The following is a 24,699-nucleotide window of genomic DNA, read 5'->3' as shown; positions in this document are numbered from 1 at the left end:
CAGAGTTTTAAAGCATAAATAGCGAGACGTTATTTAACTCTTCACTCAATCAAAAGATTCATTCAAAACACCCATTTATGAACAAATCTGAATGAATCGTTCTAGTTGAATAGTTCACAAACCAACCTGACACATTGCAATCATTGTAATTCTCATAACCAAAATAAATAAAGGCTTATTTTGTTACTTTTGTTAAATTAGATCACGGTTTAAAGAAGAAAAACAGCTCTAGAGGATGTGGAACATGTCTGTTTTATTTCCTCTCTCCCACTTACTCTGATATGCAGTATATATATTTTTTCCTTTATGGCTTTGAACATTTTCAAAGTAACATTACTTTTACCTGTCCACGTATATGCATTTTTTTTCCTTACACAAAAGGTTTTTGTTGACAATTAAAATCTAGTCCAAAAGGAAATAAATATTAGTGCAAGTTTGATCAGTAATTTATGGACATGAGGTCTGCTACACGCCTTTCTGTGGATGAGGGAATTCAAAAATGTTTTAAATTCACATGATATGTCTCTTTTATTAGGCAAGTCACCACAATATGGAATGGCACAGTATCATCATACTATCCTATAGGCTCAAACAAATGAAAGAATTCATCACAGCTGGCCATATTTACAAGTAAAAGACTTTAAATTAAATAGTATAGCTTTTTGGGGGAAAATACATTAATTAGAAAAGCAAAAAATGTACAAACTTTTTTTTTGTTCTCTTCCATTTTTTTAAAAGGTGAGGTGTTAGTGTTTTTGCTCAATAGTTTCACTTTTTCATGTCAGGTCACGTTTTGATGAGTCCCTCAAGGAAGTCCTTCTCAACCATTTCCTCAATGTTCTGTCTGGCCCGGCTCCAGAAGACTTTCTGGCTCTCCAACTTGCCATCCTTGCTAGCAAATGGGCCGTCTCTGGGAGTAGGGCTGTGATACGGTCCTGAACGGCTGTTGCCTTTACTGCTGAACACCTGACTGAGAAGGTTGAAGAAAGGGAGGAGCTGCTCCATGCTGCGGATCACATAAAGGGTGAGCAGGAGCTGTCCGGGCTCCCAGGACAGAGTCCGTGTGGAGCAGTCTTCCTCTGGATTTTTCTAGAGTTAATGGAGACATTCCCATGAGGATAATGAACATCCTAGACTTAGGAGCATTAGCAAATCTACTGAATAGTCTATACATGTTATAGTTCTTATGCTAATCATGTGGAATGAATCTCTATTAAAATAAGGCAACAGTTGGACAGAATAGATTTCCATAGATATATTTTAGCGACGGTTTTGTGGTCATATTACCTTGGCCCTTTTTCTCAGCAGCTTGGCCAGTCTGACAACATAGGGCTTGAACTCTCTCTGATGGGTCCCCTGTCTGCGGACCTCCAGACCAGAGTCATCCGAGGCTTCAGGAACAAAAGCCCAGCGATACCTATGGCACAGTGTATTATTATTTCCTTCAAATTAAATATGCTCAATATTTGTCATGAATTTTATCCATGAAGAAAACTGATATAATGTAAATGTATGAATAGTTTTCTCAGGCTTTTCACACTTAAAAACCCTAGGTCATTCTAAACCCTGGGTAAACAGAATCCTGTATTATCTTGCATCACGCTTCACACTGCTCATGATTTAGAGTTAACCGTTAATCCACGGTATGCATAAGCTGAGCTGTACATTCCCAAACCCTGTTTTAAATGTCCTTATTCGTGTATTTGGGGTGTCAGTATCATTAGCTGCGTTTACATGGACCCTTATAATCGGACTACTAGCAAAATCGGAATTAAAAAAAAAGTCACATGTAACTACATCAATTGGAATGAATTGGTTAAATCCGATTAAAATTTCATTCTGATTGTAAGGGCTGGTTTAAACCATTTCTAATCCAGTCGAAAGGGCATGTCAACACGCAAATAGCGGGAAACTCTGTATATTCATTCAGTATGCACGTCAAAAAATCTATTCTGATTTTAAGCTTGTGACATATAAACGCGCACATCAAGCCAATCACTTTTTTTGGCGTTCATGTAAACACTATGTTGAGATTCATCAATTGGAATGATTTCATTCCAACTGAAACAAAAAATGTCCATAGCTATTGATTTGACGAAAGCAGCATGTGACCTGTTTACATAAATTGTGCATCCTCATATTAAGGATATGAAGGAAGAGGCAGTTGTGGCCTAATGGTTAGAGAGTCAGACTTGTAGCCCGAAGGTCATGGGTTTGAGTCTCAACCCCGTATGGGACACCATACTTGTCCACCCGTCACGACACTTTTTAACTAGAATGAAATGAAAGAGTCTTTTCTTCACTCCAATTGACGCATTTTCTCATACCATTTTACAAACACAGTGTTTCTCTGACTGTCCAAACCATGTGAATATGAGGCAAGCGATTGGGTGTCTGTAGCTAAGCATCTAGCCATAACATTCCAACACCACATAATTTCACACTACAAGTTTAGCAGTGCAATGCAGTGTTACCACAAGAGCGGCGCTAACCCTGCTCTGGAGCATGGTTTCATAAACCTGGATAAAAAGCAGTGCTAACCCCAGTTCTAAATTACATGTGTGAAATGTTCCTCTCTCCGGGTTAAAAGCAGGATTTAGGACGATGCTAACCTGGGGTTAAGCACAGTGTAAAAAGCCCTAAATACTTTTCAACAAGAAAGATTGCTAGCTTATTGAAACAAGTTCCTTCCTTGTACTAAAATACATTTCAAACATTTAATATGTAAAAACATATAAAAAAATACCCACATCTGGAACTGAGGCAAACTCTCAGAGGGCAGAGCGAGGGCCAGGTCCAGCAGCTTGCAGGCAGACAGGTAGAGGTTGAGCCAGCGCTGGCTGTTGTAGGAGGTAGAGAAGCCATTGCCCCCTGAGTATGTTGTCTCGAGCCCTGCAACCGAGGGGCCTGAGGTCCTGGAGAGAGGCCAGAGACCACATTCATCAGTATTCAACATGTACAAATCCCCCTTAAGGTGTAACATGGAGCCAGATTTTACTTCTCGAATAAAAGCTAAAAGATAAAACAGATTTGATAAATGGGTACCTGGTGATGTCCTCATCTGCAGTGAGTTCCTGTTCCATGAGTAAGAACACCTGAACCTGTGGGAAGAAACAAACATTCTAATAAACATGGCTGATTCTAAAAGAATGAGACAAAACAGGTCCACCAAATATCTATTCCTCTCCATATTCTCCCTGGGAACTTCTGTTATTTTAACATCACGGTCAAGAGCTAACAGACTGATTTGTGAGATGTTGCCTGTGATTATTTGTAATATGTAAATGTGTAAGGTGTGTCACATCCTCACCAACTCAGTGATCATAGTGGGCCAGAGTGAGGTCAGGTGCTGGGGGGACATGCGTAGTAGCAGCACTCTGAAGAAGAGGAAGACCTGAGCATGGAGGATGGGGACTTGAGGGAGTCGTAGGCTCTCCACAAGACGCTCTGAAATGACATTGTGTGAAATGTTACGGACTGTGTATACAGAGCTGAAAATATCATTGACAGCAGTAACTTTTTCTGAAATATAAAAGCAACAAATACAGCAGAGCAAACTGTGAGCTGTTATCTACTCAACTGTGTATTGTGACTCAAGTGATACGGTTTAATTCTCACCCTTTATTAGTATTTATAAGTCCTAACGTTAAACAGGGTGTGTGACTATGAGGAATTATTACCTCAAAAATGTTCATTGGTTTGCAGGTACGAGGGGTATATAAAGGATTAGTCCACTTTCAAATGAAATTTTCCTGATAATTTACCCCCATGTCATCCAAGATGTTCATGTCTTTCTTTCGTCAGTCGCAAAGAAATTAAGGTTCTTGATATAAACATTCCAGGATTATTCTTCTTATAGTGGACTTCAATGGCCTCCGGATGGTTGAAGGTCAAAATTGCAGTTTCAGTGCAGCTTCAAAGGACTTTAAATGATCCCAGACAAGAAATAAGGGTCTTATCTAGCAAATTCTTCAAAACGCTTACGCTCTATATCCAACGCCTTCCCTATTTTACTTACGGAACGAACGCGGGACCAGTTTAGTTTTTTTCCGTAAGTAGAATAGGGAAGGCGTAGGACATTCAGCGTAAGCTTTTTGGAAAAGCTTTATGGAAAGCGGAAGCACGTGCAAGGTGATAATTTGTGTTTATAAAGCATATATAGTTGTATTTTTTTCGAAAATGACAGATCGTTTCTCTAGATAAGACCCTTATTCCTCATCTGGGTTCGTTTAAAGCCCTTTGAAGCTGCACTGAAACTGTAATTTTGACCTTCAACTGTCTGGAGGCCATTGAAGTCCACTAAGTAACAGGAAAATTATTTAAAGTGGACTAATCCTTTAAATTAAATACATACACATCTCTTGCTATTGCTCACATGCCAGTGATTACCCTCTGAGTGCTGTCTGAGAGTTGGCACACGTACCATAGGTTGCCGACCCCTGATTTAGAGCTTATTACTAGTGCTAGATTACTAGGCTGTGCTCCACATCACTTTTCATGCCCTTCCCTCGCTAACATCCCTCCATCTTGTTGAGATACATCATGGCTTACATTATACTACTGGCACTACTTAAAGTTGTCCACTACTAGCAGTACCCATGGAATGGGTTGAACTGGAACATCCTAAGCCCTTGGTCACTTAGAATTCGCTATAGAATCGATTCATTATTTACATTATATTGTTTATTTACTTTTCCTTATTAATTTGTTTGATGTACCATTCTATATGCCTATAGGTATACTTGGGCTGTTGGAGAAAATATATAAAATTACATAAACTAAGATATCAATACAATAACCTATGACACAAGTATTATGCAGTTAAATCACAAAATAAAAACCATACATCATACACTAGAGTTGTGTGGGGTGGGGTAACTTAAGTGCAGTCTGCTGTGGCATCACAATCATGTTGCATTGTGATATATGTTGCCGGAAGTTGAAGGTCTGTCCATATAAACTTCCCTCATACACTTGAACTGGAACCCGCTTCAAATTGTAGATTCCCCCGAGGGGAAGAGCTTGGGTAAGTTTGCAAGTCTGTGTCTACAAGCAAAGCGGATCGCGACCCTAGAAACTTACAGACAAGTGTGTTGGTGCAGATTGGAAGTAAATTCAGGACATTGGCCCTGCAGGATTGTAAACCCCTGATTTTGAAATCAATGGATTTATGTTCAAGTGTCTGTTTTTGTCTGTGTGTACCTTGAATGTCTGGCAAGTACTTCTGGTATTGGTCCACCTCACTGCTGTAGATGGTGAAGGCCAGACGTTTGAGTAGCATGGCTCTCTGTTCAAGCTCTGCATCTCGATTGGTGAAAAGACTCAGAGAACTGCTCTGAGCCACAGCAACTCGAGCTGCACATATACAAAATGTTAGCAAGTTCCTCTCTACAACACTCACACAAAAACATCAGCTCGATGATGATGATAGAGCAATAAGATGGGCGCAGCTGGAAGGCCCACTTAGTAGAAAGGGAAGACTCACTCATCAGGTCTCTGAATGTGGTTTTGTCATGAGTCATCAGGTGGTCTATGATTGCTCTCCAGCTGAAATAGAGTGATGTGGTCAACTAGAGGTCACATTGCCCTGTGAGTGGCAGTAAAACCACTGCGACAAGCAGAAAAGACATGTTGTGCTGTACAGTACTCACTGGCTGACGCAAGAGGAGTCCATCTGGAAAAACGTATGGTCCATAAACAGGTCGAAAGCTTCTTTTTTCCAGGCTCTCCGGGTGTACTGATATCCACTGAGGCTGCTCAACAGCTGGATACATGCACGATAACTGGGGGCATTGTGAGCGCTGGCAAAAAGAAGGGAGAGAGCAAAATTCAATTACAAAATTCAAGACACTGAAGCAGCTTCAGCAACTTTCTGTCCGATTAACTGTCGGTTCTTCATCTTGTGTCAACAGTGTTGGATTTTGAAGATTAAATACCTATGGTTGCGCAAGTAGGGCACAACATAATGCATGAGGTTGACCAGCAGAGGAATCACTCTCTCCTTCTCATCACTGTAGAAGACCATATCTAATAGATGAGCCAGCACCTGCAAAGAAAACATGAGCACAATAATTTAATTCACAGAAAGCAAATCAACACAATCCAAAAAAAAAGCTAACATACAGAAACAAGTAGGGCAGGGCAGAGCATGACCTCTGGTGACCTGTGAATGTTCCTGGTGTGCTTGATACTAATGCAAAAATCCAATTTCCAAAATTGCAATTTACAAATTATATCTGCTGCACTGGTTGTGGTAGATTTGGGCTTGTTGTGTATTTAAAGAACGAAAAGAGTGTGTATGTGACATTTTGTGTTTACCTCAGCCAGCAACATGAGGGCGTGAACACTGTACACAGATGGAGTGAAGCTGGAGGCCTCCATCACTGTGAGCATTAGATCTGAAACATACATACTATTAGTGATAGACTCGCCATACACTCATGCAGCTGTGCAAGTTAACAGGGCTCGATTTACATGGGCTTTGCCTTACATAAAACACAGACACACAAAGACTCTGACCTTCAACATCTGCCTCCAGACTGGCCCCATCCACCATGATTTGAGGGGAAGGTTTGACTTCCAGGTTTCTCCTCAACCACGTGGTCTGTTCTAAGGATGAGCCTGCAATTGTACCAATGGCCTCTACGATCTTATGGGTCACATCCTGGAGAGTCATGGTTTTATGATTTTAATGTGAACATTTAAAATGAAACATGTAAGAGAAACAGCTGACACTGAAACATGGTAATGCCTAATGGTACTTTAATGTTTAACTTAGTACAGTAGAATTGCCATATTTACATACTGTGGTAATGTAAAACAAGGTATTACCATGTTTACAATGTCCAAAAAACAGTAATACAAAGTAACTATGTCAAAAAGAATGGTACTTGAATGTAAGTGTGAAGAGTGTTGGAGTGAGGGAAAGGTCACCTGTAGCTCTCGCTGGTCCTTCTTGCTTTCCAGGGTGGGATTCTTCAGGATAAACTCATTCAATACTCTAAAGAAAACATAAAAATAAGTGAGAAATCTTTTAAAACTATTAATTAACTTTCTCAATAAATCATTGCCTAATATTATTTAATCCAGGACATTCCAATGAAATAGGCTTGATAGCCAATGAAGTCCTTCAAAAACCATGCCTATTTTTTAAATAATAAAAAAAAATTCATTTATGACAGGGTTCACTTTGTTATCAGACATGTTCATTCCATTTTATTTGCCTCCATTTATATTATAAGTAAAACCTGAATATAATTTTAAAATGAAAGTATGGCTGTGCTACGATTTGTGAAAAAGCACTTACCCTAGTATGAGGAATTGTCCTGGAGCAGGCAGACCAAGCTGCACAGAGTCCTTCAGCAATGCCAAGAGTGATGGCCAACTATCAACCAGACTAGACACTGGAATACTAATAGAGACAAGACAAGGGTAGTGAGACAAAGTAATTTAAAGAATAAATTTGGCATATTACTATAGTTCACTTACCTCTGCACATAGGCATAGAAAAACTGAAGCATGCAGACCTCCAGGGAAAGATTCTTCTGTAAAATTAAGACAAAGGTGAGTCTTAAGTCTACCTGCAAAACCATCAGCAGTAACTGATAGTGAATGGAAGGGAATTATGGGAGTTGTCAGAGTACATTCGTAACTATACCTTCTCTTTGGCGATGGCTGGGGGCTGCTTGAGCACTTCCTTCACTGTCTGTATCACAGTCTCAGTTCGCATGGCACTTACTGAACGAACAAGTTCCACAAGGAGAAGCTGTTCCTCACTAGCTGTGGGAATTACCTAACATACAGACCCAGACATTAAAGTGTTTGTTTTTGTAGTTCCAGGGTACAGAACTATCAGATGACTTTTGGTGTTGTTCCTACCTTGTTCCTGGATGGAGTTTTAGCCTGCTTCCTTTCATTCCACACATAAGCAATAGCAGCCATGAAGTGAGCTCCATGATTCATTGAGATCGGCCCCAGCAGCTCCAGAATTTGCTGCCTGAGATTCTGTGAACAACCAATGAAAAAAGTAGTTAGCCTAGCACCTGTACTTCACACAGGACCAAAGCAGAATCACTACATGTCTTAAGACACAAGTTTACTCTCCACATTGTACCTTCGTGGATCCTAGGTTGATGTTGGAGGTGGAACAAGCAGAGGCTGCAGCTGGCTTGTCAGAACTATCAGCCAGATAAAGAACACCCCACAGCAGGGTTACAGAGGACATAATGGTGTGCAAGATGGAGAGAATGCCTGCACGTGCCTCTGAAAGATGCTTCTGATCTACATTTGCCTGGAGCTGAGGATTACATGCACATAAGCATTACGCAAAACCTCATACTAATTCAAAGCTCACACCTAAGCACAGATTAAAACTGAAACGGACACCTATTAAATCAATATTATATATATACATAAATTATATAATAATGATAATTGTTATTATTATTAAGCTTTATTATTATGTTCTCATTATTTATTCCCTTATTTCTTGATGTGTCCTTTACCTTAAAGCATTTAAAAGAAACAAAAGCATGAAACACTAGCTCCCTCACCTGGTGATATTGTGATGTTGGGTCTAGCAGACAATAATGGATTATGGCTGTCATTCCTTCTAGTACAGTTAGAATCAGGTCAGGAGGGATACACAATGCCATCCAATGGGGCCTAGAAATATATACACAGACACATTTAATTTCCCTGCATAAAACAAAGCACTGCTTCAAAAGATCATAGTATGTATTTTAATTTATATTCCCTAAAGTGCATGACTTTGTTAGGGCAATAAATAAAGAACTGATGGTGAATAGTGCCCTCTTGTGGATATAAAATAATGTACTATCACATGACCTACAGTGAAATAATCACTTTGTGGTTGCTGTGAGTGATTTGTTTGTGATTATATGACGTCTTTATTGACAATTTGAAGATTTCAATACAAACAGCTTTGTGAACTGCTGTGCTTTGCTGTATGGCCCCGAACTGGTCCAGTACCTGGTGTCCGTGAGGCCCGTCTCGTAGCGGTATTGCTGGATAAGGTTGTCAAGGTTTTTGCACAGCTGAAGCGTAACAGATGCAACCACTCGCCGAAGTACTTTTCTCATGTATGGCAAAGTGGCTGTGATAAGGCCGATCCATTGTGGGTGCATCTTGCAAGCATGATGCTGATGCAGGGCTCGGATCACAGCACACAGAAACATGCCCTGAGATGTAATGGGTTGCCCATGTAGGTATTGCAGGGAAGTCATAGGTTGTTGTGGGTTGACATGCTCTACCTCCCCTCCAATCAGCTCAAAACCAGCCCCTGGACCATTAGGTCCGCCACTAGACCCAGATGACCCCAGACCTCCCTCACCACCCTCATCCACTGGGATCATCACACGGTGCTCCAACACCACCAGGCTCTGAAGCAGACGCAACAGTTGTGACTGTATGGCGCTGCAGTTGTCTAACTGGTCCTCTGACAGATTGATGACACTGTCCTCTGAAAGACCCTCCTCAACCACAGCCACATTGGTGCCACGGGCACGGTGTTCATGCCATTTTTGTACACTAAAGATGGTGGAAAGCAAACAGTGTAGCACCACCTTCTGCACCTTGCATTTGGACAGAACGTCACAAATAAAGCTTGCAAAGCCCTTGGTTGAGCCCCCAGTGACCTTAGAAAGCTCACTGAAGAGCAGCGTCAACACCTCCACGCTGGTCAGCTGCATGGCATGGTTGCCAGCCAGGTCCTGTGATGTGGCGGCCACATGAGCCGAGTAATAGCTGCGCAGAAAATAGAGGCAAAGGGAGATGATGATCTCCAGGAACATGGCACTTCGGAAGGAGTGGGAGTGCGAGTCCTGCGGGATGGGGCAGTAGAAGTCCTTGCCCATGACAGAGACACGATGGCGTGCTAGCAGGTTCTGCAGAAGAGAGAGCTGTGGGGTGTATGTGTTGTTTATGCTGGTGGTGGAGATGGCACTCACAAATCCTGCTGGTGAAGCACGTAGCATGGCTGCAATGGCAGAAAGCGCATGCAGAGTCCGAGAGGAGTCGTAGAGCTGAAGATAGAGCAGCACATGCTGGTATAGGGGATGGATGTTAAAACGAGGTGACCCAGAAGAGCGAGATCCTCCCACAACACTAGCAGCCCCACCACTGGGTGAACCTATATCACTTTCAATCTCAGACACTTCCCCTTCCCCACAGCTGTACCAGTTCTCCAAGTCAAGACTGTCACCAAAGAAGATACTGGGTGGCCGGCTCTTCTCAGCCTGGTTGGTCTTGCGTCTCTCATCATCTTTCCTCTTGACCTTCTTGATTTTGGGCTTGGCCCCTGGAGATTTGTCCACCAGACGCTCCATAATCTTGCCCTTTAGGCTGAGCTGGGTGCTGCTGTGGCTACGCTTGCGGTGCTGGTCATCTACCTGGAGACTCTGCTCGGCGAGAGCACTGCCACCGCTGTCCGGCAGTGTAATGATGGAAGGCGAGGAGCTATGGCGAGCGATGCCTTCCCGACGCTCCTCTTCCACTGAAGCATCAATTGAGGCCACAGCCAGGAACTCCAAGGTTCCCCCTGCAACCAGTTCTGGGAGTGTTCGAGGTTGGGTGTTGGAAAAGGGGGCAAGGGTGATGGAAGGCCCATTAGAGGTATCGGTGGACGAGTTAGAACTGTCAGAGTCTGTCTGAATCCAGGCATCAGGAGATGGTGCCTCAAAGGACTCTTTCTCCACCATTTGCACCACTCTGTCCACTAGCTCAAAAAGAACAGCAGAAACTGCTTTGTGCAAGGACTCCTCCTCTAACGAAACAGATTGACAAAGCACAGGATCAGATATATTAACAGTGCTTCCGCCTCCCTCCAGTTCATCAAAGCTGCCATTGTCTATAGTGGAGGATTGAGAGCCACTCGAATCTGAGCTCTGGTGCTCCCCCTGCTGATCAGGAGGTTGATATTCGCCACACAGCTGCAGGTTCTCACTACTAAGGCTCAAAAGAGAAAGACTGTCACTCAAAGGGTTGACTGTCAGGCTAAAAGGTTCCATATCATCCAATGGAAGGCATCTGCCACATGCTTGGACACCCCTGTGGCCATTCCCTGATATCTGGCCATAATCTGCAGAGGAGAAACACATTTATTAGCAAATTTGATAACAAAAAAAGCAGATGGTAAATCTATTTAGATTACTAGATGAACCCTCTTACTTTCAGTATAGCCCATATCCCTCATGTAAATGGGTTCAGAGGACTCTTGTTCCAGTGTGTTGGGAAAGACCTGGTTCCAGTGACGCTGCGCTTGAACCCGCTGTATGGATACACGGTGGGTTTTAGGGTGCAGCAGCAAAAGTAGTAGAGGTTCAAGAACACGAGCTATGTCATGTCTCTGCAAAACCTGGTTCAACCAGGCCCTGCCAACAGCACTTGCAGAGCCATCCCAATAACTGAGGCTGTCTAACATGATAAACAGAGACCTACAAGAAGAAGAGAATGGTGAGGCGATTTAATGATCAATGACAGTGTCTTAAGATGATTCACTAAGTCATATTTGTTTTTGTATAAAATTAGAGTTAATTTCCCATAGAAGTGCTGTTACCTGTCAAATGTCCGATTGAAAGGGGAAGACTTGGTGATATTCAAGTCTCTGGTTAGGTGCCAAAGAACTGAGAATTTTACATGAGCCTCCAGACGTATTCTCTAAAATAGAATTTTGCAATATATGAAAAAATATCTGTGCATGTATAGTCGTGCATTTCTATGCCCCTTATTTGTGGGGTGTCTGTACATGCATGACTGACCCTGTCCCGATGCATGAGCTGCTGGCTAATGACATCTTCACAAATGCTGGGGGAGGGAGCCAAATTGTGAAGCTGGTAAAAGAGCTCCACACTGCGCTTGTGGTGCTGAGGGGTATCCTCTCCCAACTGATCCCATAAGATAAGGGCTACACTCTACAGGAGAAAAGTGAGAAGGTGATCAAGACACAAGGAGAGACTTCAGGAGAATTAAAACAAGTAAAGAAATACTGCAAACCTTGAAGAAACACGTTTTCTCTGCAATGTACTTCAAGATACCCGGTGTGAGTGGTGGTCGAATCACCACTGCAACACGCCCCTGGCTCGGACTCATTGGCTGGCTCGAGTCTGGACTTGCCACACGCTCAGCTGTCACCATAGCTACAGACTGAGTGAGTCCGACAAGGTCCATGACAAGTGAGATAGCTACTGCTTGAATACTGAAATCAGCAGCTGAACAGCATGCATCCATCAGGGTCTGAAGCCAAACCGCTGGATGAACACTCTCACCTGTCAAGAATTGGCACAACACAAATATGTGACATAGAAGGATGTCAAGTGTGAAAATAGTCTGTATTTATATAAATTATCCTCAATAATGCCCCCCAAATCCCTTTATATTAAATTAATACATAATGCATGTGGAAAAAACGGATTGTGCCATAAGGGTACGTAAGGGTTGTATATTAAAGCAATATTAATATGTATTTCTTAATTATATATGTTGGCAGAGGCAGTCAAGGATAATGTCCAGCAGGATTTTTGATAAGGTAACAACTTGAAGGAAGGTACCTGACCTTTAACCTTTGGTACATAAAGTTAAGAAATATAAGCAGAAGGTTATTTTTACCTGCCTGCTCCTCTCTGGTGGGTGAGGACTTCAGGTTGCCCTCAGCAATGTAGACTGGAAAACTGGAGCACTCCAAGAAGAGCTGGCAGGCAGCAGTGAATGCAGCCAGACATTCCATATGTTCATGAGACATCTGCTCCTCAAAACCACTTGTCCATTTTTTATCAGCCACCACTGTTAGAGTGTCCGTCTCTGCATTGCAGTTCTTTCCTGCCTCTGTCTGACCACCTGGGGTGATGTAAAGCCTCACTAAGCAAGAAAGGAACTGCTGGAAATGTTCAAGACAGCACTGCATCACTGGCTTGTCCTGGGGCTTGCTGTGGGCCAAACTACTGAGCCCAGATTTGGGTTTAGGTTTGGGTTGACTAGGTACATCTTCAGGGCTGGATGCATCATCCTCGGGGTCTTGCATCTTATCAGGTTGGTCCCCACGTTCAGCCTGGTACTGGATGAAATCGGTAAATCCACTTTCTGACAATCGGCTGCTGGAAGCATTCTCGCCATCATCAAATACATCAGTGCTGCCAGGGGCTTCAAGGGTGACTGGTAGGGTCTGTGCAAGATTGGGAATGAAAAAGTTTCTCTTCAGCTTGGCATACAAAACACTGTCCAAAACTTAATTAGTTTCAAAGTCAGTGCAGATTTATTAAGTCAATGAAATATATTGGATTAGTTTTGATATTTTTAGAGGTGGTGCTTGTAGTTAGCATACTGACAACATGCTGTTCTTCACTGTTTGAATGGCAAAACTCTCAGAAATGTAACAATTTTGATTTAATATATTTAAAGCACTGGAACTACAGCCAAACACATTAAGACATACACCTTCGACCATTGTGCAGGGATCGACATTAATGCTTGTCTGCTTATTCCGAACAAATGGATTTTTAAGGGATTTTTTAAAGTACATTAATTAAAACATCAACAACAACAAATATCTAAGGAGGCACAGAAGCTTCAGCTGAGAACTATTCTGATTTTATTTCATTCAATGTAAATGGTGACTGATAATAAATAATGTATGGAAGGCAACAGGGTCTTGCCAGTCTGTGTGAGAAAGTCTATTGTGGGAAATTGCAATAGCACACAAAAAGAAACTCACAGAAATGGTAAAAATTCAAAATGCTGAAATGATGTTATATTTATAACATTATATAATTAAGCAATATCACATGACCAAGAGCTATTTTCACTCTAAATGCCACTTTAGATGCAGCTTCTCTGCAGTGAAAGTTGAATTTTGTTGATAGTGATATTAAATAACAGACTTTTTAGCGTCTTATTATTCTAATTGAATTTACTGATAAAATGTATTAATTTGACATTAAAGATGACATTTAGTAAGAAAGGAGAAAGGAAAAGGATTATAAAAAGGTAAATTCCCTTGAAATCAATTTAAAAGGGGCAATAATCACAAACATGTGGATTCAAGTAAATAAGAACTGACTAAACACTGATGAGAGTATTGCTTCAAAATAAGTTACAGTCCTTTTTTCTTTCTGGACAAAACAAAAAGTTTAACTTGTACAAGTGAATCAATGACCAATTTACTTGATCGAAGGGCAAGTACATAACAAGGTTTAATGTCAAGCCCTGTAAAACTGGTGCAGTTTTTTGAGAATCCCGTCACAAGCCTTACATTAAGACAGTGCATCAAGTTAAAAGCATTCCAAAACCAGTGAATTCTATTATGGTGAGCTCTATCTAGCCGTTTTTGGTGATTTATTTCGCAGAACACAGCTCTCTCAGCCCTACATTTTAACCTGAAGCCCTTCCCATCATGCTGTGAGTTGGCTATAAAACAATCAGACATCCACAACTTAGTGGTTTCAATCATAAAACCGTGTAGCAGCGCAGAGCCAGACTCAGGTGGTAAGCAGTGCGCTGTATGAGCCCCAGAGGAGGGAAAGGCGAGAGCTTGAGAGGTTGAAGGCTATTTTCACCTGAGTGGAAATGACAGACTCTTGGGCCTCAGAGGCTAGACTTGGCTCCCACTAGAGAGAGGAACTCAGCTGTGCATGAACGTCTCATCCCTATTCCCTTGCTTACCCTCCCTGCATGCTGGCACCATCCAGGGAGTCTGGCATAATTTCGATGAAGCTTCACTTAGTAAGTCCCAGTAAGGTAGCAAACAGGTCATGACTCACACACACTAACAAACTTATGTCAGGGGCCAATGAGAGAGGACCGTCCTGTCTATTGGACCCAGAGCAGGGAGTCAGTGAAGGCATGTACAGTAGAGACACACACCATCAGGCCGAATAATTGTTTTTTCAGGCCAGTGCTTGTATGGCAAACAGTCCATGTTGGCTTGAATTTAACAGACTAATGCTGTAGGGACTGCTTTCAAAGACTTCAAAACAATTAAGAGACATTCTAAGTTGACAGAGTACTGTTAATATTGGCAGTAAAATAAAGTGCTGAGTGATGTACAAAGTAAGAGAAGAAAGAAAGAGTACATTTCAGCACTGAACTCTGAACAGTCAAGTCAAGATACTTTTTAATCTATACTACATATTCCCTATGCAGAATGGCAGAGATGAGAGTAACAGATTTTGAGTTTCAGCCTGGAGATAGGTCTCTGTGCTTACTTTCATTTTATTTATTTCATCTGTTACCAAGGGAAGCCCATATAATTGACATTTACATATTAAAAAAAAAAATAAAACTTTGAATATTCATTACTAATTAAATGTTAACTAGAAGCTTACAGAAATTATGTTCTCCTGAATTTTTCTATGCCTGGAAATTTTAAAATTCCCATATATATTTCTAGGTTTTCCACCATAGGAACACTGATAAATTTTCTAGATAGCAAAAAAAAAAAAATTCGAACTGATAAAATATTTTAGAGCTGAGCATAACAAAGAAAAACATTAAAATTTTCATGTTTTTCCTAAGCTTGTTTATTCACATATTTCCATGACTGTGAGGACGCTGCATATTGTATGCTTTACCTTAAACTTATAATGTACTGTTAAAGGTGTGAATTATATAGAAAGTCAGTCATATATGTGGTTTGGGGTTTTTATTCACTAAACATGTTTGAATCATTTGATTGTCTGCTCTCACCATTTTCTCATCTTTGTCTCTAGCGGAAGGGGTAGTTGCGGCAGACGATGGACCAGAGGGCAGCGCGAGGGGCGACACCAGAGGGGGCTGGACTTTGCTGAGGATCTTCGAGCAGAGGCGCAGACAGTGGGTGAGCTCTCTCAGGCCCAGGGCCTGCAGGTGCGTGGTAAGAGCGGAAACCATCCGCAGCAGCAACTGAGGTAGGTGCTCTGTCTGGATCTCAATGTATGTCTCCTAGAGAGAAAAAGAGACAGAAAGAGATACATGAGGGAGGCTCAGTTTCATGTCAATATTAAGACAGCTGGAGGTCAATTCCTGCATCACAGTCAGTGCTATACATTAAGAGTGATGGTTAACAAAACTGAAAAACATAAGAACCTTTTAGGCTTTATGTGTGGCATAAAAGGGAGTAACAAGCTTAAGATTTTTAATTGGTGAGTTCATGCAAGTTTATGGTTCTACCTTCCGCAACATCCATAGATCAAATTTTAGCTATAATATAACAAGAACTATAATTTAATACAACTGCAAATAGGCGTTTTAATTTTTTTTATTACTCTGCTTGTCTGTTTCATGGCATTCCAGATCAGAGGGTGTGAGTGGTGTGAAGCTGAAGTGGCATTTTTTCAAAGTGAGCACTGAACAGGAAATGGAAAGCCTGGAGATTACAGGCCGTTAATGGATGTTTCTGGAAAGGTAGCCAAAAAATTAGAGTGAAGTGAAGGTGAGGTGAAGAGGCAAGTAAGAGCAGTACTGTACCTGGCAGATAACCCTCATGCTTCTAGTAGGCTTCGAGGAAAGAAAAAGAGAGCAGAGATTTTCAGACAGACAGAAGCGAGCAAAGCAGAGACCAGAAAACAATTCAGAAACCCTGATTGGTTCTTTCACAACCATTGCAGAAACTAAGACCAAGATGATCTCTGAAACTTTCACAAGGACATCAACAGACACATAAAAATTTGGACACATGTAGAAAATGTCTAAACTATAAGGCTAAGACAAACCAAGTGTCACTAAAATGTTTAAGTAGTTTAGTTGCCTATAACTACAGAGATAAAAACATCAGTGGAGATTAGACCAACTAAATCTCAGCATGTTTACATGAATTTTTAATTTCTAGCTGGCAAAAAGTCACTTTCTTAAAGCAGAAAATGGACATTGGGGAATAATAAAGCAGAAAACTGAACATTTCAATAGCTAAATTATCTAAGTGTAAAGTTTACTAACCAAAGATACAATGTCCAACAAGAAGTCCACCAGCTCACAGAACTCAACCAATGAGCGTGCTGATGTCTCAGACTTCGTAGTTTGTCCAGGGGTATGACTGCTCTGAGTCCACCTACAAAAAAAGAATGTGGTTAAGTAAGAATGGACCAAAAATGCATTATATTTGTCTCCTATTATCCTACACACACCTGCAGCACTCCTCAAACCAGCATGCAATATAGTCCCACATGTAGTATGGTTCAAAGGAGTTAAACAAGAGGTTGGCGGTTTTAATGAGCTCTGCTGTTTTCTTGTTCTCTCGGAGTTTGCTGAGAAAAAAAAAAAAAAAAAAAAAAACAACATCACAAAAGATTCAAAATTGGAAAATATTTTCACTAAAAATATTGAAATATTTGTAAGAACTGCGTAATTGTAAGAACCATTAGTGAGACAAAAGCATTGCGGACCTGCTAAGTTGAGTTTGGTCTTTGCTGAAGGGGCTTTGGTTCTGAAGGTCCAACTCAGCACGGCACTGAGTGTGCAGGGTACGAAAAACTTCGATCAGAACATCCTCTAAGATTGCTGGGCCTAAATGAAGTGGACAAAAAAAGTATCAAGGCCAAGCTCTCTTTGCGTAAGTCTAGGCATAACTCAAACATCATGTAATAATGGTTGTACCCAGCTCAGGCTTGTCGAGAAGGCTGATGAGAATGCGAAACGGCTTTAAGTCGTGCATCAGGATGCTCTCCTCCTCCCCTCCTCTTGCCTTCCCCTGCAAGATCCCCACCATGGCCTACAAACACACACAGACACATTTAGAGATGCACAGAAAAAAATAAAATAAAAATACTTAAACCAACTGCTTTAAATATTACAAGTAAATGCGTCATAAAATATAATATACAATATGAAAAACATATATTAGTTTTGAGCTTTGCTAAAGATTACATTTAACAGTGTTATTAATTAAATTAGTAGAGTTCTAAAAGTCACAATGAAATGAAACTAGAGACAGATCCTTTCTTCCATATTATGACATACATTCAAGTATAAAAATATATATATATATTATCGAAAAAGAAAGAAAAAAATCCAGTGTGGGGTTCTATCTTTCACTGTAGATTGGATTTTAAGATGTGGGCATTGCATTAAAAAAAATGAATGTGAGCTTGTGGAGGGGCAGGGTTTAAGAAGAATAAATGATTGGAGAAGTCATGCATCACTAAAGAGATAAAACAATAAGATAAAAGTAATAACATTCACAATAAGATCTATAACATTCATTTACAAAATAGAAAAATTCAAGTCATTCCAAACCTGTATGAATTTCTGTCTTCTACTGAACACAAAAGAAGATATTTTGAAGACTTTGGGTAACCAAACGACATTCTTCAAAAAAATCTTCTTTTGTGTTCAGCAGAAGAAAGAAATTCATACAAGTTTGGAACAACTTGAGGGTGAGTAAATGATGACAGAATATTTTTGGGTGAACTATCCCTTTAATTTTAACTGAGCTTTAAATTACGGCAAAGTTAGTCTGAATGAAGCTAGAGTAGTCAAGATGGATCTTTCCTCTGCATTACCCTTGAGAAAAAAAGTTCTCTCCATTATACTGCGAATGCCTTTGCAAGTGTGTGTTTCAGCTCTTTAGGGATTTCACACTTGGTGTAACGCATGGTTGCACAGACAGAGGAACAGACGGTCCCTGCAATAACCTACTTCCCAAACAAGCGAGATCCAACAAGTGGCCCAAAGCAGATGGCACGCAATCAAACAATTCCCCTTCCAATAAAACAGAGAGGAAAATGCCAAAAACAAAACTCCCCCTGCTGAAGTCCCAAACTCAACCCCAGGGGTACCAGGACATTTTAAAAGCATGGCCCTGAAAGGCTCTGTCTGTGCATGCATTGGGACCAGTGTCTCATCACAAACTAAACCATGCATACAGACCACATGGAGAGAAGTATAGACTCACAGAGTGGCTTATTGACAAAATGTGTGCATGCACCTGTGCACCACTGCAGACATAACAAAAACGGTTTCATCTTACAACAAAAGCAAACTCAAACTCCAAAAAAGAAAGAACTTTTGAAGTCTCTATGATGCTTTTGATGCTCAAAGTCCAAAACAACAAAGTGAGTCACATCAATCCATCTTAATTTGTGACATAAAACAGACTTTGGATTCTACATTCAAAAACATTGATGAAATTCTCACTGTTTGGATTTCATATTCAGCTTTGAAAGTCTGACCATACCTGAACGAGCATGTCCTTGGAATACGTGTTGAAGTAGTGCGTGACGTGCTCTTCTGGATTACTGAGTCGGGTGCTACGAGGGCCTGCTTGCACACCATTGTTATCAAAGCCTGAAAACAACAAGCACACAATTAGCACATTGACATGAGTACATGGATATTAAATTTCTCTAAACACTTTTAATTACTTGCAAAGAGACAAGGAAATAAACGAGGAAGACTTTATGAAAATATGATATGAGGCTACTAATAGTTGTTACCGGTACTCAAACTTACCACAATGTTCATCCACAGCATATGGACAGCAAGTAAGAGACAAAATAAGGTCAACCAAAACACTTAACATACATGCAGGCCATTTAAGATTCATATGACCAATCTGTCAGCAAACGGATCATATGGTTATTATGAAAAAATGAGGGATCATAAGGGTATTGTGACATTAAAACAATTCATTCATCTTCAGAACACAAATAAAGATATTTTTGATAAAATCCAATGGCTCAATGAGGCCTCCATTGCAAGAATGCCAGATGCCCAGAAAGCTACTAAAAAAATATTTAAAACAGTTCATGTGACTACAGTGGTTCAACCTTAATGTTATGAAGCGACGAGAATACTTTTTACACACCAAAAAAACAAAATAACGACTTTATTCATCAATATCTAGTGATGGGCGATTTCAAAACACTGCTTCATGAAGCTTTGAAGCTTTACAAATCTTTTGTTTTGAATCAGTGCTTTGGAGCTTACCAAAGTCAAACTGCCAAAGTCACGCCCGCCCAGTGGTGAATTATTGAAATTTCAAAACACTTATGATGTAACTAAGCCTTGTTTACTGAAATCAATGACTTTGGCAGTTTAATACACGCTCCGAACCACTGATTTGAAACAAAAGATTTGCAAAGCTACGAAGCTTCAAGAAGTAGTGTTTTGAAATCGCCCATCACTAGATATTGTTGAATAAAGTCGTTATTTTGTTTTTTTGCCACCACTGAGCCATCGTATTTTATCAAAAATATCTTAATTTGTGTTCTGAAGATGAACAAAGGTCTTATGGGTGTGGAACGACATGAGGATGTGTAATTAATGACAGAATTTTAATTTTTGGGTGAACTAACCCTTTAAGTACAGTAATCGTTTTTCCAAGGTAATTGGTTTGTTTGTTTTTTAGTGCTTTAGTTTTAGTGCTAGTGTTTTTTGGGGTCAGCAAGATTTTATTTAAGAAATTAATACTTTTATTCAGCAAGGATGCATTGAATAGATCAAACATGACATTAAAGACATTTGCAACATTACAAAAGATTTCTAAGAAATGCCATATCTTTGAAAATGGGAACAAAACAAAAAAGGGTGTTTGAGGTATGGATATCTCACCCAGCAGCCAAGCATAAAGTCTACGATTCAGGGACATGTCTCTCCTTAGAACAACATGAAGTGCTGCAGACAGAATCCTGATCATGTCTGGACGTGTAGCCTGAAATGAACAGTATACAGTGCAATTAATCTTAGTGCTTAATTTCTATGCCAAAAACTTTACACTAACTTTTCTATTTTTGTGACTAGGGAGTAACCAAATCTACAAATAACTGTTTTAAAGGTGGACAGGTAACTCTGCCACCTGAGACGCAACACAGCAAGGTCTTTCACAGCTGGATTTCGAAGAGAAATATAAGAAATATTCCTATCATTGTGGTAAAATGAGATGTAAAACAGGTTTAAAATCAACATTTTTAAATAAGTTTTGTTACCTGACTCATGTGGAAGGGAAAGCAGAACAGGATAAGATCTAGGGTGCTCCTCTGCACTAACACACTGGAATCCTGTACAGATGTGCTGACTGCTTCCACCTGATGAAAACATGAAATCATGATGTAAATCATGTTCCCTGTGGTATCCAATAGAACAACTTCTATATTGTGATCCATTCATTATTAAAGGCTTTTTTGCTTGCATTTTGCCACTATTGATCAGTGTACCATCAGTTCGATGTCACTGCCAATGATGTACAGCTGGTCCTCCATGGATAGTTTTCGGTTAAGGTGCAGAAGGACGAAGGTCACTCCAGGCAAACGCACAGCGGGGCTGGTTAGGATACTGCCCCACAGGGCACTGTAGAAGGCCGGCTGCTCCACAGCTGCTGCCACCTTTTCTAGCAGGGTATTGGTCCTGTTGTTTTTATTTATCGTTATTAGTCGATATTGTAGATACATGTATACATACACACATAAATATATCTCAGCTGATATTGCATATTTAGCAATATCAGCTCTATTTTTGCCTTGACTGTCTCACTTAATTTCTTTAAAATGCTCATAATTTAATAACACTGTATATTTCAAAATGAATGTTCATGAATATGCATTTGAAATTATTGATTTTAGTTTTTATGGTTTTATTTTTTAATTTATTTATTATTTTTTAAGAACAAATAACATATAATATACATTACATTTCAAAAGTTTGGGTCAGTTTTTTTTAAAGAAATTAATTATTTTATTTAGCAAGGCTGCATTAAATTGATCAAAAGTGACAGTAAAGACTTATACTTTGTTAAGAAAAATGAAAATAAAATCCACTTTTCAATTAACAAAGAATCACAGTTTCCACAATATTGTTTATAAATATTAAAGCAGCACAACGGTTTTAAACATTGATAATAATAAATAAGAAAATCAGAAATTCCTACAAATAAATTAAATTACTAGTAGTAATATAAACAGTTGTACACATATTAATAAACATGAAACAAGTACATACTAGGATTAAAAAAAATATATACTTTACCTGTCATAATACTCTGATCCCTCCTCCAGACCAGGCATTACACCAGTCAGGAGTCCCTGCAGGCCTGGTTTAAGAGTCTTCCCCAAGGGCAGGTAGTAGGTCTCATATAACCCAAGTAATACTGGCTTCACAGACATAGCAGCATTGGATAGTAAAGGGAAGAGTCCAGAACTGAGGAGGATGAAAAGGGGTGATCAAGGCACATATTAGGCACTAAAAGTCACTGTAGCAGAAAAATCAATCTCACAATATCTCTACCTATAAAGGAAAAGATCCTTTGCCAGGCGCTTTGGTCCAATGATCTTGAAGATGATTTCGTAAGTCTCCAGGGCCTTGCGGTGAACCCCGCTGGGCAGCGCCGGGTGGAGGCATTGGGCCAGGCGCTTTCCTATGGTCAATTTCTTGGGCACAACCTGATACTTGCCATTGTTTTGCAAAACCTGTCCACCAAATACATAAAAACAAGACCAATAAAGCAACTGCCATGTTTGGAACTGCTTCTAAAAGCGATCAAGGTGGATGTATAAGGACCTTGTTGAGCTTCCCGAGTGCTGAGATCAGATCGGCCCATTCGCTGGAGTACTCAAAGTTTTTTAGGGCCTTATCTACCGCTGCCACATAGTTCCTGTACTTCGAGTCACCGAGGAGTTCCAACTCCTCTGCATTCATCGTCCTACACGATGGGCCTAAAAGCCGATTCCGAGGTCACGTACAAACATCACACCTTCAGTTCAAAGGAACAGAGGAAAAGAAATGCAATCAAAAGGAGTGTACTCAATGAGTAATGTTACAGTGCAGATCATATGCTTGTTGATGGAAAAAAAGAGCTCACACCCAGATTCCAATATACTCAACATTAAGCTTCACCAAGTGGTATATTTTACACTCAAACAAACACAGTAGCCCTTTACTGTTCAGAAGAGCTCACTGTCATTGGTGGAAATGCTGTGGGAGACTGTTGAATTATTAACAGGTGTGACTCAGTTGAAGGTGAAACACTTTAAGCTATAAAGGGCAAAGAATATCAACAATAAAGCACTGACTGGGAATAAATAACATTGTACTTCTTTCTAATCTGCCATTAACAGCATGTTATATAAAACATTAAATTCTTGCAAAAAAGCCTGCAATATAAATGAAAACAGTTAACTGGGGTGACAGTTCAGCCCAAAAAACATCCCCATTTTGTTTCAAACCCATAGGAACGGCAACATCAGTCATCATTCACTGTCATTTTCTACACAATGAAAGTAAGTGAGGCTGTCATTCTGCTTAAATTCTCATTTTGTGTTCCACAGAAGAAAGAAATCCATACAGAAAACATGAGGGTGTGTAAATGATGACAGAATTTCCATTTTGGAGGGAACTGTCCCTTTAAGATGCATGATAACAGCCCAGTTTTTACTCTATCCAAAACCAAAACAAGATCCTACCAACCAAAATTAGTATGCATATTAAGCCCTTTTAAATCTGACACTCTTTTCAACTGAACTGAATTTTTTAAATCCAACATATTTTACTTAGCATCAATGCATTTGACAGACTGATTGTGATGTCCCATTATCTGCGGATGGGGAACAAGGGGCCATTATGTGATGAGAAGGCCCCTCTGAGGTCCTCAAAAGCGGTTAGCCAGTGTGACAATGATGAATATGTGATTCTTGGTAAACATATCAATAAATCTCTCCGCTTGGTACGACACCTCCCCCACAAACTGAGAATAACCATCCAAACACGATCAAATGTCATGAACACAGGCTAACTGCTAAGCTACTGTACGCTCGATACAGAGCACTGGATTCTCTCCATTGAGCTGCTGCTTACCGTTGTCAGTCGACGACGATTTTTTGAAAAGGTCTGAGCTGTGAGGGGCTAAGGGTTAGTCTTGTATGCGGGCGAATGTATGGATGGAAGGATAGATGGATGAACGGATGGATGAATAGGTTGTGAGCGATGTACGGTCAGGTGCGATGTCGGTGGGTATACTGACAGCAATAAACCCTTTCCCGGATTCCGCTGGCGAGATCACATATCTGCTTTCAGTAAAGCCATGTGTTATACAGCTGCGTTAATGTTGACATCAGTCCAGGTAGCGTTGACACTTCGCGGATGGTACCATTTTTGATTAAAGTCGTTGACAGGTAAAAATGCTTAGTTCTGCGCATGCGCGAGCGGTTCCTCGTTAAACAAAAAATACGTCACTCTTTCACAATAAAAGTTTCCGTGATGGCGTCACTTTGTAAGCAAGTCCCGGAAATAAATTTTCACATTGGCGATTTTCGAAAATAAGTAAAATAAGGTCTGTGATTAATATTACTGGAAGAGCGTTTCGCGTTTTGTTCTTCAGTATAACGTTAAATTAATACTACAAACGTGAATTTTGAATACAGTGTTTTTAAAAATGTAAGTTGCTGACAACTGCTATTCTAAAAATACATATTATTGTAGACTATAAACTGAATACTTTATACACTACTTTTAGCACAAAATGATTCTCACTTTTCCGACTGTATTAAGTGGTTTGAATTCCATTAAATTATTGAAAGGTTGTAGTTTCTTCAGTAGGTTACGTCTGTATCACCGAAACCAGTGTAGCTTGTTGCCAGTTGATGGTGCTGTGGAAAACAAAACAGAAACCACTGCACCCAACGTTGCGCACTTTTATTTCCAAGGCTGTTAAACTAATCTTAATAAAATAGAAGCTTTCAAGATTATTTATAATGTAAAGTAAGTGTAAAACTTGTTTTATCCTTT

The 24,699-nt window shown here is 40.2% G+C and overlaps 1 protein-coding gene across 4 annotated transcripts; it reads right to left on the bottom strand.

Moving 5' to 3' along the window:
- Positions 1-249: 249 nt before the first annotated feature.
- dop1a (DOP1 leucine zipper like protein A) lies at positions 250-24,573 on the bottom strand. 4 transcript variants are annotated; one of them, XM_067406001.1, is made up of 38 exons: positions 24,445-24,573; positions 22,477-22,669; positions 22,204-22,385; positions 21,946-22,116; positions 21,138-21,327; positions 20,910-21,008; positions 20,536-20,635; positions 19,160-19,269; positions 17,581-17,695; positions 17,370-17,490; positions 17,112-17,231; positions 16,924-17,035; positions 16,456-16,485; positions 15,697-15,930; positions 12,625-13,177; positions 12,013-12,284; positions 11,778-11,930; positions 11,576-11,676; positions 11,188-11,453; positions 8,992-11,098; positions 8,553-8,664; positions 8,114-8,296; positions 7,879-8,004; positions 7,658-7,792; positions 7,489-7,544; positions 7,307-7,411; positions 6,934-7,000; positions 6,520-6,664; positions 6,319-6,398; positions 5,937-6,046; positions 5,652-5,801; positions 5,486-5,547; positions 5,203-5,355; positions 3,311-3,447; positions 3,046-3,101; positions 2,751-2,915; positions 1,288-1,417; positions 250-1,089 (listed from the first exon to the last, which is right to left on the bottom strand). In XM_067406001.1, exons 2-38 carry the CDS (start codon positions 22,612-22,614, stop codon positions 787-789), a joined length of 7,449 nt encoding a protein of 2,482 aa, XP_067262102.1. In that variant the 5' UTR covers positions 22,615-22,669; positions 24,445-24,573; the 3' UTR covers positions 250-786. The 4 variants fall into 4 exon arrangements, with proteins under 4 accessions (XP_067262102.1, XP_067262093.1, XP_067262111.1 ...); XM_067405992.1 differs by lacking the exon at positions 24,445-24,573 and adding an exon at positions 23,770-24,429; XM_067406010.1 differs by lacking the exon at positions 24,445-24,573 and adding an exon at positions 23,936-24,429.
- Positions 24,574-24,699: the final 126 nt, after the last annotated feature.

Source organism: Chanodichthys erythropterus, chromosome 2, assembly GCF_024489055.1.
Source record: "Chanodichthys erythropterus isolate Z2021 chromosome 2, ASM2448905v1, whole genome shotgun sequence".
Classification (NCBI taxonomy): domain Eukaryota; kingdom Metazoa; phylum Chordata; class Actinopteri; order Cypriniformes; family Xenocyprididae; genus Chanodichthys; species Chanodichthys erythropterus.
Note: the sequence above shows the minus strand (reverse complement) of the source record. Positions and strands in the feature narration are given on the sequence as shown.